The sequence below is a fragment of the Rhinopithecus bieti genome, unplaced genomic scaffold, assembly GCF_001698545.2.
Source record: "Rhinopithecus bieti isolate Rb0 unplaced genomic scaffold, ASM169854v2 scaffold_23898, whole genome shotgun sequence".
Taxonomy (NCBI): domain Eukaryota; kingdom Metazoa; phylum Chordata; class Mammalia; order Primates; family Cercopithecidae; genus Rhinopithecus; species Rhinopithecus bieti.
The window spans coordinates 666,187-679,496 of record NW_016811065.1 but is presented as its reverse complement, the minus strand read 5'-3'; the positions used below and the strand labels follow the sequence as shown (position 1 = coordinate 679,496).

The following is a 13,310-nucleotide window of genomic DNA, read 5'->3' as shown; positions in this document are numbered from 1 at the left end:
TAGAACCAATTTGCAACTTGAGAAACTTCTAGTTCTAATTATTGACCCATTACAAACGAAGATCAATGCATCCAGCCAATCTTCCTTCTATCATCCCCTGCCCCTTCTTCTATTAGGGACTGGGGTTATTGACAAAACCCATCAAACACCACTTTCCCATGTCTGAACCATTAGTCTCTAACTTCCTCTATTCAGTCTGTCATACGTCTTCATGCCCATCAGGTCAGATAAAGGAACATTCATTTATTTGAGTAGGCATCTGTTGTGATCACTCTGGAAAAAAGATGGCAATAGATTACCTTGTCCTCCTGGGCTTCTCTAACTGACATGGTCAAAATGTCCATATGAAGATAAAATGTTAAGAGCAAGATCTATGAAAAGCTGAGCGTGATGGCAACTCTTGTCTCGTAAAATAACCCCAAAGTTACTAGCGAAAGACCAAGAAACTTTACATCAAACCCAAACCAGCCAAATGGTCCAAGCTTCCAAGCTGGGATCCACGGCAAAAGTTTCTACAAAATTCTGTGTACAATGTATAAACATTCACTTGGGGCTTTCTGTCTTGCCAGCACCAAGAGGTTAAGTAATTGAAGACCAACTAGGCCTACCATCTGTGAAAATATGATGTGCTATTTTCACAGCTTTAGTCCACAATTATAGCAAGATAAAAGTTCCAAAGGATTAGGGGCAAGACCATGGCAAGTTGAGGGTTGAGTAAGGTTCTCAATCAGCTGACAATTGTAGAGTTGGGGGTATGCAATGTTTATGTCATGGTGCAAGTATGTGCCATGCTTGACTAGCTCGTGAGGCACTGGAAGACTAGAAGGAATGAAAAATATGAATGGATCAATAAATGCATAGTATAATTACTGTTATTTTGTCAGTATTGTTTTACCAAGGTCCCTATTGAATGCTCTGATTTGTCTCTCTATAAATAATAATATGTTTTCTTCTTCAAAAGAACACTAGGATGAAAGTGAGGTGCTTTTGGCACAATGCCACAATTCTGATTTTTTTAAAAACTGTATGCATGCATAAAATGTTCTTGAGCTATTCGCTGCCTTGGAATAGCACTGACTGGCACTCTGCATGTTTACTTTTATATGCTGAAGGCTGCCGTCAACCTCAAACAGATGCAAATCAATTTAACTTGTCACAGTGTTATTTTGTTCATCCTAAAAGTTCAAGAGAGGCTTCCAAACTTCCAAAATTTCTCTCAATTCAGTGAGGAGGAAAATTCAGAACACAGTATTCGAATGTTCTGCCCAGATTTGTCACACACACAAGGAATGAGTGAAAGAGGGCAACACCCTTTCCTCCTAACCCTGTGAACTCATCACTATTGCTTTGAAATGACACCAGAAAGTAAAAACCCTAGGCCTCACATCTCCCAAGGACACTGTAATAGGAGTTACTGCATACACCAGTTTAAGTAACTCTAGCCTAAATTGTATGTCAGATGAAACAACGGCATTTCGGAGGCTTAAGAGAAAAAGAATAACCAAATCCGGCTTTTAGGTACAAATGTGCTGAATCTTTAACATATATCAGCAAAATTACTAGAATCTGGTGTTTCACTTTTTAAAATACCACATTTGAACCTTTCAACAATTCCAAAATCAACTCCCTCTGCGAAAGATAGTAAGCTTAAACATATTTTAAATTTAAAAATGTAACACAAACAAACAGCTAACTAAACAAGCTGCCCATAAAATCAACAGTCTGGGGAGCCCTGATCCTGAAGTATTTTACAACATCCTTCATGACTATTAAAGGCAACATAAACACCTCTTGTCAGCAAGGGAAACTACCCTTGGCAATTTTTTTTTTCTTTGTTCCCCAGGCTTTTAAACCATTTTGATAGAGATTTTTAAAATCATAGGCAGAAATATTTGAAATAGAATCAGGTGGCAGTCTTTAAAGAGTAAGAAAGTTGCTAAGTCAAGATAATCTTGGAATAAAGTCCTCTGACTCCTGGGGATTCCTAGGAATGCCCCAGTCACTAGAAAACAGAGCTGTAAGTCCACTCTCCCAGCACTCAAGGGAGCTCTGGAAACCAAGGAGGTAGCTACTGTTTCCCCACATTCAGCAGGAGAAAGGGCAGCACTCTAGCATGGAAACTGCTTTGACAATAGTAACAATTAAAAAGTAAATTTAAAGAATCGTAATAGCTGATATTGATTAGGTACTTGCCCTGTGGCAAGGGTTATAGGGAATCACCTCATTTAATCTTCACATGAAGCTTGCAGAGTGAGTACCACAATTATCACTATTGTATAGATAGGAAATCTCAGGCTGAGTATGGCTAAATGTCTCACCAACATCTTGGGCTAACAAGTGGTCAACCAGAATACAAACCTGAGACAGACCACAGTGTGTTAATCAAGCACTGCACTGTCTCCTACATTTCTTAGTTGATATTTACCATATACAACCTGTCACTTGTATGAGACGCAAGGGGGTTCCATGCTATTTGTCCTTGTAGAGAATACCACAGGAGGAAAAGTAAGCAGCCATGCAACATTTGCTGTTGACCTGACTCCATTCCATCATTCCTGCAGGAAATTCGTGCCCATTTAATGAGCATTTCCTGGTTTGCCACTTTGCTCAAGCACTTTGCTTGGGTCTGGGGAGGATATAGAAGTGAAGGAAATATTCTACCTGCTCTCAAGGAACTGATGTTTTAGTGGAGAGACAAACATGCAGAATTTACCCTACAGAACATCAATGCTTGAACAAATGTAGACCCAGAGAGGGCTCTTACAGCACACAAGCCAGAACAGACTGATGGTGCTAACAATTAGGTTCAAGTTTTTTCTAAACAGTAGACCCTCCTGCACACAACTTTTACCGCATGCCGGGTAAATGACTGAGGGTTATTACATCCAGTTACAACACCACTCTGAGGTAGGTGCTCTTACCCCACCCTTTCATTCTACAGAAGAGGAAATTGAGGACAGCACAATGTAGTGATTATCAAAGGTCACACAACTACTGTGGCGGAGAGCTAGGATTCAAACCAGATGCGTAAGACGAGGTCCTCCAAGAAACAGAAGATGAGAAGGTGTTAAATGAACAGGAGTTTTATTAGAGGGAATTAATGTGTGACTCGAAATAGGGGAGGATAGGCAAAGCCATCAGATTGCAAGGCAAGCCTGAGCCCAAGGGAAGAAGAGAGGGAGAGCAGATTGGTTGGAAACATTTTAGGTGGGTCTGTGGTCTAAGGAAAGTTCAGCAAAGTCATCACAGAGTTTTTGAGCTAAAGTTGGGCAATAAAGTTGCCCAACAAATTTCTGTGTTTCTCAGAAATAGGTCTGCCTCGATGTCCCCACCACACTTGGTCACTGGCTCTTGGGAGGGGCCTGCCCTGGTCCAATACACTAGAGCCAAAGAAGAGCCATTATAGTGGCGGGGGGTGGGGGAATTTCCACAACCACATAAAAAGTGGGGTGAGGTTTCCAGAAAAAAACGTGACGCTGGGCTGACCAAAACTGTGTCCAGTAAGTACATGTCCCTTACTCTGTTAAAGAAGCAGCCACATAAACGAGGAGTACAGGTGCCTCAAAATGTGCACCTTGTTCTTTGGTTTTAAAGTCACATCCCAAAGTGCTGAGTAGATCGCATGACCCTCGCTTTACCTAGCTGCCAGAGAGGAAAGACTGATCCAACTCTCCTGGAATTTGAACTTGTGATTCCCTGAAGTAAAGAGATATCAAAGTTGATAGTGAGACATCTAAATCATCCTCCACCATTTCACATGTCCCCAGGCCAAGCCAGCAAAATTGCTGTAGCATATCCCTTTCAACAGGTAAACGGCTGATATCTGAGCCCGCTTTCCAATCATACACTGCTCTTTTCTTCTCATTTTGCTCTTCTTGGAAGAAGGTCAATGCTGAGTTAGTACTTTATGCTGTACAATAAGCTGCTGATATTCCATGCTGGACAGAATTTTCCCAGTATTTTTTATAGAGTGCCAGGCTTTTCCTAGACTTCATGTCATACAATACTTAACTTGTTTGGAGTGGGTGGAGATGGAAACATAGTCTACTGAAAACATCACTGCTTCCTCTCTGAAGTTTAAAGAGCCTATTTTTATCCTTTTAGATTCTATCTGTCAGGCAAAATCTCATAAAGATAGCTGGGGGCGGAGGCGCGCAGGGCGCGGGGCGGGGGCGGCGGTGGGGTGGGGGAGGAAAAAGGGGTTATTCTATATAATATCCAGGGAGTTTGCTTTTGCTAATTGAATACTGTGCTCCTAGACTTCTATAAATACCATTACAAATAGGTCCCAGCTTGTGGTAATACTCCCCCTCCTCATTGAGTCTTCTGTCCCATGGCACGGCCTTGCCCTCTAAACCAGCATCTAACCCCATCTGGGAGCAGGGGCAGCTCATGATATTATCAACTATTGCTATTGGAAAGAGATTTGGACTTGAAAGCACTAGATATTTTTTACCTCTTGGGGAGGCAGTTTAGCGGAGTGGTTAACTGGTGAGCTCCAGAATCAGAAGGAATAGGTCCAAATTCCAACCACTATTACATCTCCATCATAAGAAATTAGGCAAGTTGTTTACCCTAGGTTTCAGATTCCTTAAAGATAAAACAGTCAAGACAATAGTAGTTATCCCTGAGAGAACTATAGGAAAAAAGAAAATATATGCAATTTATGTACATACTACAATCCCCAGCACATAACAAATGTTCAAGTAATGGGAACTGTTATTATCTTAGCCCTTGGTCTATCAGTTTGTTCCTCTGTGACCTCAAGCATATTACTAAATCTTAGCGAGCCTCAGCTTATACATGGGACTGACAGGAATAACACTGCATCACCTCACATGGTGATTGTAAGGATTCAGTGATATTATATTGTAAACTGTAAAGCCTCTGCAAATGTTAAGCAAAATTATTATTATTGCCATTGTTATTAGTCCTCAGTGATCTTCTTTTTTTTTTGAGACAGAGTTTCACTCTGTCGCCAAGGCTGGAATGCAGTGTCACGATCTCAGCTCACTGCAACCTCCGCCTCCTGGATTCAAGCAATTCTCCTGCCTCAGCCTCCCTAGTAGCTGAAACTACAGGCACACGCCATCACACCAGGCTAATTTTTTGTATTTTTAGGAGAGACAGGGTTTCACCATGTTGGCCAGGCTGGTCTTGAACTCCTGACCTCAAGTGATCTGCCCATCTCAGCCTCCCAAAGTGCTGGGATTACTGGTGTGAGCCACCACACTTGGCACAGTGATCTTATCTGAAAAGTCTGTGGATAGGTTTCCAAAGGAAAGCTTGGAGCTAGGATAAGAACCAAGAGATAATGGGAGAAGGTGAATGGCCTCTTGAGGGCCTTTTCTAGCGCCCTAAATATGTTTGTCTGTACATAATGGGTAATCATATATATCACAAATTAAACCCTCCACAAACTTATTTCCTAATGAGTTGGTTAACCTTTCCTTCTGAAGGGTAAAATTCTTTAACCAACCCCAGTGAGCTGGAGGATCAACGTTTTCTTAATAGTCTTACCTTCGTCGGTGTCAATAGGAAACAGTATTTACTCACTACTGTTTTCCTTTTAAAAATCTGTCTACTTGCATACTAGAAACAGTTTCAGCTGGTTTGTTTGTCTTGGACAAGCTGTTGAAGTGAAAAGTTTTTGCTTGACTGAATGTGGGACAGTTTCATAACCCTTCAAGAAGTGCACTGAAGGTGGGTGCCAGCTCCGATGATGACGGCTGCTTCTAACATGCCTCCACTTGCCGCCCATTGTCAAGGGTGGCCAGCGTAATTAAGTTAAGACAATGAGCAAAGCAACAGATGCAACTGAGACCAAGTGCCTGAGTGCTTTTGTTTTGTCACTGTCATTGTCTGCAACAAAGAAGTCACATGTGACAGCCTGGGAAGAGAGCCAAATGCAAACCAGACGACATCCCAGCTGGTTTGAATGGCCTCCACCGTGCACGTGTGTGCATGGGAACCATGCTACTTGGCACAGCATCTGCTTCACTCAAGTGAGTCTCAGCCCCTGGCTTTGCTGTGATGCTGAGACAGACCCAGAAGAAACAGACCAGGGGATCCCTCTGCTTAGACTTTACACTTTATGCCTTGTGCTTTGAGAGAAAAGAAAAAGAATCTCTCTATTGGATACAAAAAATAAGATGTATGTGGTTGGCCAATCTAACCTCAATTCTTTTTGCTATAGCCCCCCGCTAATTTAAAGAGTAAAGCATAGATGGTACCTTAATGTTTTCTTGTAGAAATTTGGGATTAATTTGGCTTGAGAGGAAGAATGGAAATTAAACGCTTTATGAGGCTTTCTTTTAATTTGTTCCCATTTCATTCCTGAACATTTTCTTAGTTTGGGCATTGCAGATGCCTAAAGATATTCTTATTTGGAGCTGGTATGCCTCTTAAACAGAAAAACAAAAGGTAAAATTCAAATTAGTGTGTTTCTCTGCCTGTTAATTAATTTGGTTAGTAGTTAGGCAGAGAGATGGCATCCTTAATAATATCTATTTTGGGGATTTGATGAGCTACAGACCATCAACAGTGTTGATTGAGAATTGAACAAAAACGTTTCAAGGAATTTGGGAACGTTAATGATGCTATTCTGTGGCCCTATGTGTCCTTCTCTCATTTTTCTAGAGAACTCCTATAAGAAAGCAGAACACGGCCAGTCATGGTGGCTCACGCCTGTAATCCCAGCACTTCAGGAGGCTGAGGCAGGCAGATCACCTGAGGTCAGGAGTTCAAGACCAGCCTGGCCAACACAGCAAAACCCTGTCTCTACTAAAAATACAAAAAATTAGCTGGGCCTGATGGCACTCACTTGTAATCCCAGCTACTTGGGAGGCTGAGGCACGAGAATCACTTGAACCGGGAGGCAGAGGTTACAGTGAGCCTAGATCACATCACTGCACTCCAGCCTGGGTGACAGAGTGAGACTCCAACTCAAAAAAAAAAAAAAAAAAAAAAAAAAAAAAAAAAAAAAAAAAAAGAAAAAAAAAGAAAGAAAGCAGAACCCAATGTAAGATTAAGAACACAAGTTTGGCTCATACCTGTAATCCCAGCACTTTGGGAGGCCAAGACAGTTAGATCACAAGGTCAGGAGTTTGAGACCAACATGGCCAATATGATAAAACCCCATCTCTACTAAAAAGTACAAAAATTAACCGGGCGTGGTGGCAGGCACCTGTAATCCCAGCTACTAGCAAGGCTGAGGCAGGAGAATCGCTTGAACCCAGGGGGCAGAGGTTGCAGTGAACTGAGAACGCGCCATTGCACTCCAGCCTGGGCAACAGAGCAAGACTCCATCTCAAAACAAAAACAAAAACAAAAGAAAAACACAAGTTTACTGGGAGTTTAGCAGTAGATGCTTTGCACCACAACAAATATATCTTAAGTGGTCTTTTGTGATATTTGAGGGAAAGTGACAGGATTTAAAACAGATGGCATTTCAAGTTATTCTATGCAAATGCCCAGTTTCTTGCTACCAGCTTTTTTTCCTTTTTGCAGTGGTCACTGAGCTATTTGAATGTTTTTACACAATAATGCCATCTTACTTCTACTCAGTCAGTACAAGATGTTGACCATCAACTCATACAATGCCAACTACCTTTCATGAAGGACTTGGTGATAACTCTAATGTTCCAAGTAGGACTGGAAAACATGTGTAAGAAAAACTGCCAGATCCCTGTGAACCTTGGCCAATAGGCATTATTTCCAAGGGGTGGCAGTTGATCTTTTTCCCCAGACTTCATATTAAAACCTCTCACCTTCTCCAGGTCTCAGGTCTGAGTAATCTCAAATGTGCTTTAGCTCCTCACAATGTTGTGACTGTGTGGGTTTTCATCACCTTAGCCAGAAGGAACAGTTTGAAGATTCCAGGTATCATGGAGAGAACTTTTGTTTCTGGTTATGAACCTCATTCTATACCAATAATTATCCATTACATACTTCTGTAGAGGGCTCTCTGCCTAGAGGTAAAACCAAAAAAAAAGATGTGCCTCAGGTTTATGCATATAAGTGCCAGTTCCTCCTTGATTTTATTTCAAAACTCCTGTCTACATACTTTGCAATTTAAATACATTCAAGGATAAAATAATAACTGTAGGAAAAGTATTATAATATAATGACTTAGTTCTGCACATCACGAGACGGTCCCTCATACACATTCATTCATTTCACTCATTTTACAGATATTTATTGAGTACCTGCAATAATCTGGACACTGTTCTAGACACTGAGACTATAACAGTGAACAGACAGACACATCCCTGCTCTCACAGGGCTTCTATTCTAAACAAAACTCAATATCCAGGCCGGGTACAGTGGCTCATGCCTGGAATGCCAGCACATTGGGAGACCAAGGCCGGGTGGATCACCTGAGTCCACTAGTTGAAGACTAGCCTGGGCAATATAGCAAAACCCCATGTCTACAAAAAAAAAAAAAAAAAAAAAAAAATTATCAAGGCATGGTGACATGTACCTGTGGTCGCAGCTACTCAGGAGGCTGAGGCAGGAGGATTGTGTAAGCCTGGAAGGCAGAGGTTGCAGTGAGCTGAGATGGCACCACAGCACTCCAGCCTGGGCAACAGAGAGAGACCCTGTTCAAGAAAAAAAACCTCAATATCCTTAAGATAACATCATTGCTTGTTGGTGAGTGAATGGTAACACTAAATTAGGAACCCAGGACTTTTAGTCTTGGCACGGTTACTTTCCAATAAAGGTGACAATACCAAGAAGAGGAAAAATGGGTTAATAATAATAACAGCAGCTAATACTTATGTAGTGCTTACCATGTTCCAGGTCTATTGTGAGTATATATATAAATTATTTAATCTTTGATCCTATAAGGTAGATATTATTGTTACCCTAGTTTATGGATGAAGAAACTGAAACACAAGAGATTGCCACTCGTACAAGTTTACATAGCTAGAAAATAGAAGAGCTACGAGTTGAGCTCAGCCCAGTATGTCTGTGATTTTACAGACTCAAAATTATAAAATTTCCTAATCTTCGATTTCTAAAACTCTGCCTTGCTCTAGAGGAAAACAAGAAAACAATGAAAATAAATATCTCCTTTTACAAAATTAAAACAGAACAAACTGCAATAAAACAACAGAGGATGAACCCAGAATGTGATGGATTTTTTTTTCTTCCTAGGAAAGGATCTAGAGGCCAGAGGGCTGGATTTTTCAGGATCTCCTTTCAATCAATGAATCTGTGATAGAAGCAGATGAATCAAATCTCATCTTTGTGTGATTATAAAGCTGCCTGTGGTATTCATGCCACCAGGGGTACATAAAGGTCACTGAGTGAGATTTGGCAAAAGTACTAAGGGCCTGTCCACCTATATATGCCCTTCTCAGGAAAACCAAGGTTCAAGCTCTCTATTAGCTCAACTGGTAAGGCGTATGATACGGAAAGTTGAGACCCAATGTTAGAAATAGATGGATACATAAAACTTCACTGAGTTAATGTCACTTTTTCTCCCTTATTTATAGGAAGTACATTTGAAGAACGCAAGTAGAGGGAGTGCAGGAAACAAGAACTACAGAATGTAGGAAGACCCTCCTGAGGAGTGAAGAGTGACATGCCACCGCAGGATCCTTTGCTCTGCACGAGTTACCTGTTAAACTTTGGAACACCTACCAAAAAATAAGTTTGATAACATTTAAAAGATGGGCGTTTCCCCCAATGAAATACACAAGTAAACATTCCAACATTTTCTTTAGGAGTGATTTGCACCTTGCAAAAATGGTCCTGGAGTTGGTAGATTGCTGTTGATCCTTTATCAATAATGTTCTATAGAAAAGAAAATATATATATATATATATATACCTTAGTCCCTGCCTCTCAAGAGCCACAAATGCATGGGTGTTGTATAGATCCAGTTGCACTAAATTCCTCTCTGAATCTTGGCTGCTGGAGCCATTCATTCAGCAACGTTGTCTAAGTGGTTTATGAATTGTTTCCTTATTTGCACTTCTTTCTACACAACACGGGCTGTTTGTTTTACAGTGTCTGATAATCTTGTTAGTCTATATCCACCACCTTCCTTCATAATCTTTATATTTGCCGAATTTGGCCTCCTCAAAAGCAGCAGCAAGTCGTCAAGAAGCACACCAATTTCTAACCCACAAGATTCCATCTGTGGCATTTGTACCAAATATAAGTTGGATGCATTTTATTTTAGACACAAAGCTTTATTTTTCCACATCATGCTTACAAAAAAGAATAATGCAAATAGTTGCAACTTTGAGGCCAATCATTTTTAGGCATATATTTTAAACATAGAAAGTTTCTTCAACTCAAAACAGTTCCTTCAAATGATGAGTTAATGTACAACCTAATTAGTAACTTTCCTCTTTTTATTTTTTCCATATAGAGCACTATGTAAATTTAGCATATCAATTATACAGGATATATCAAACAGTATGTAAAACTCTGTTTTTTAGTATAATGGTGCTATTTTGTAGTTTGTTATATGAAAGAGTCTGGCCAAAACGGTAATAGGTGAAAGCAAAACAATAGGGGAAGCCTGGAGCCAAAGATGACACAAGGGGAAGGGTACTGAAAATGCCATCCATTTGGGAAAGAAGGCAAAGTCCCCCCAATTATGCCTTCCAAGAGGAACTTCAGACACAAAAGTCCACTGATGCAAATTGGACTGGTAAGTCCAGAGAGGAAACTGTGGAATGGAAAAAGCAGAAGGCTAGGAATTTTAGCAGTCCTGGTTTCTTTTTCTCACTGAAGAAACAAACATCTGCCAGCTGTGTCATGGACTCACCACTGTGTGACCTTGGGCAAGTCACTTCACCTCTCTGTGCCTCAGTTTCCTCATCTGCAAAATGGGGGCAATATGTCATCTACCTACCTCAAAGGGGTGGTATAAGGTTTAAAAAGATAAAGATTCAGATTTTTTTTACCCTGGGTTGCTGTAAGGGTGCAACATCAGGGCGCTTGAGTTGCTGAGATGCAAGGAATTCTATAAATAACCCATTTATAACATAGCTAGAGATTGGTGAATTGAATGCTCCTGACATCTCAGTTCTTGTCAGTGAAACTATCCAAATAACTGGCCAACTAACTAGTTGTTAAAAGCTAACAGCTCAATCTCTTTTAAAACACTTTTCAAAATATGTGAGAAGCATGTGATTTTCAATTTGATTTTGAATTCTGCATTTCATTTTATGAATACAAAGATAAGTGAAAAGAGAGAAAGGAAAAGAAAAAAGGAGAAAAACAAAGAGATTNATCTCAGTTCTTGTCAGTGAAACTATCCAAATAACTGGCCAACTAACTAGTTGTTAAAAGCTAACAGCTCAATCTCTTTTAAAACACTTTTCAAAATATGTGAGAAGCATGTGATTTTCAATTTGATTTTGAATTCTGCATTTCATTTTATGAATACAAAGATAAGTGAAAAGAGAGAAAGGAAAAGAAAAAAGGAGAAAAACAAAGAGATTTCTACCAGTGAAAGGGGAGTTAATTACTCTATTTGTTAGTACTCACTGACTCTTCTATGCAGTTACTATATATCTAGTAAAACTTTGTTTAATACTATAAATAATATTCTATTCATTTTGAAAAACATAATACTTCCTTCTTTTCTACGCAATATAAGGAAAGTGACCCCAAATTTGAAATATTAAAATAATATCTAATAAAAAGTCACAAAGTTATCTTCTTTAACAAACTTTACTCTTATTCTTAGCTGTATATACATTTTTTAAAAATTGTGTTAAAACTTGCTTGACTAGAGTTGCCAATTGAAAGGCAAAAACTTCCATCAAAACAAGAAATTTCCCATGCCTGCTTAGAAGGGTAGCCCCTAGCTCTCTGTGAATGTGTTTTATCCATTCAACTGAAAACTGGTATCAAGAAAGTCCACTGGTTAGTGTATTAGTCCATCACAGCCTAGAAAATGATCCCCATCTGTAGATCAAGATTTTCTCATTAGAACAATGAATTATCCAACATTCAGATCTTTTTATTCACCTTAGGACTTTTTGGTTAAAAGTATCCAGACTTGATTATTTCATGCAAATTGTATATTTTACATTCTTGGAAAGTCTATATGAAAACAAAAGAACATCTTCAGTTTTCTCCCACTGGGTCACCTCAAGGATCAGAGGCCAGGAAAAAAAAAAAGACTCCCTGGATTTCTGAATATATGCAAAAAGAAGGTCCCATTTAGTGGAGCCAGCATTCCTGTTCAGTCAACAAGTATTTTAACTCTCAGTCCAACATTATTTGAATTGAGTACCTCAAGCATGCTTAGCAATATTCCAATCACTATGGACAGATGTAAAAGAAACTATACATCATTTTTGCCCTCTGCCTGTTTTCCAGACATACAGGTTCTGTGGAATAAGATACTGGACTCCTCTTCCCAAGATGGCACTTCTTTTTATTTCTTGTCCCCAGTGTGTACCTTTTAAAATTATTCCCTCTCAAAAAAACTTTATAGGCAGACTTCTGCAGACTTACGTGTTTTCTGTCATAGTTAGATGTGATAATTCTGAGACTGTCTATGACTTATTTCCTTCACTTAATTCTATCCACAGTCAAAAATCCCCCAAGGAGAAAAGCTGAAAGATGCATTGCCATATTATCTTTCTTAACTTTTTCCAACACATAATCCTCTCCAACTGGATCATACATAAATTGAAAATAACTCATTATACCAATTCACTATTTTATTTTTTAATGAATTAACACTAGAAGACAAATTGATGCAAACCCTGGAAGTCAGTCGATTACTATATACTCCAGCAGAATGACTCGGATTTCATAGAAAGGAGCAAACAAAATATCACAACCCAAAATTTTACAAGCTTTGCTTCAGAATTAGATTGCTTTATAATTCTTGAATGAGGCAATTTCAAGATATTTGTAAAGGAATGGTAAACATTGGTAGGAATGAGCTTTCAACTCATAGGCTTATTTCCAATTTAATTGACCATACTCGATACTTAGGTCAAATTTCTGTTCTCTCTTCCCCAAACAGTATCAAAGTATTATTTGAACTTTTTAAGATGAGGTGGTTCCCCTGAAAAGTTAATGCAGCGCTCCATCAGAATCCACTCTTCTAGGGATATGAAAATCTCTCAACACCCACTCTACATACACAGACACAGACACAGACACAGACACACACACACACATTCACCCTTAGGATCCAATGGGATACTGAAAAGAAATCACTTCCTTGAAAATTTTATTAAAGAACAAACAAACAAAAGCCTGTCTTCCCTTGAGAATCCTTCCTCCCCTTGGAACATCAATCTTTGTGTAGATGAAACCATCTC

The 13,310-nt window shown here is 39.5% G+C and overlaps 1 protein-coding gene across 3 annotated transcripts in view; it reads left to right on the top strand.

The window, feature by feature from the left end:
• Positions 1–9,811, top strand: part of IGF1 (insulin like growth factor 1) — a 78,477-nt gene extending 68,666 nt beyond the window's left edge. For all 3 annotated transcript variants that reach the window (XM_017893460.1, XM_017893459.1, XM_017893461.1), the window contains one exon: positions 9,501–9,811. In XM_017893460.1, the coding sequence (XP_017748949.1) occupies positions 9,501–9,560 (60 nt within the window). In that variant the 3' untranslated portion in view covers positions 9,561–9,811. The remainder of the gene's footprint in view (positions 1–9,500) is intronic.
• The last annotated feature ends 3,499 nt before the right edge of the window (positions 9,812–13,310 follow it).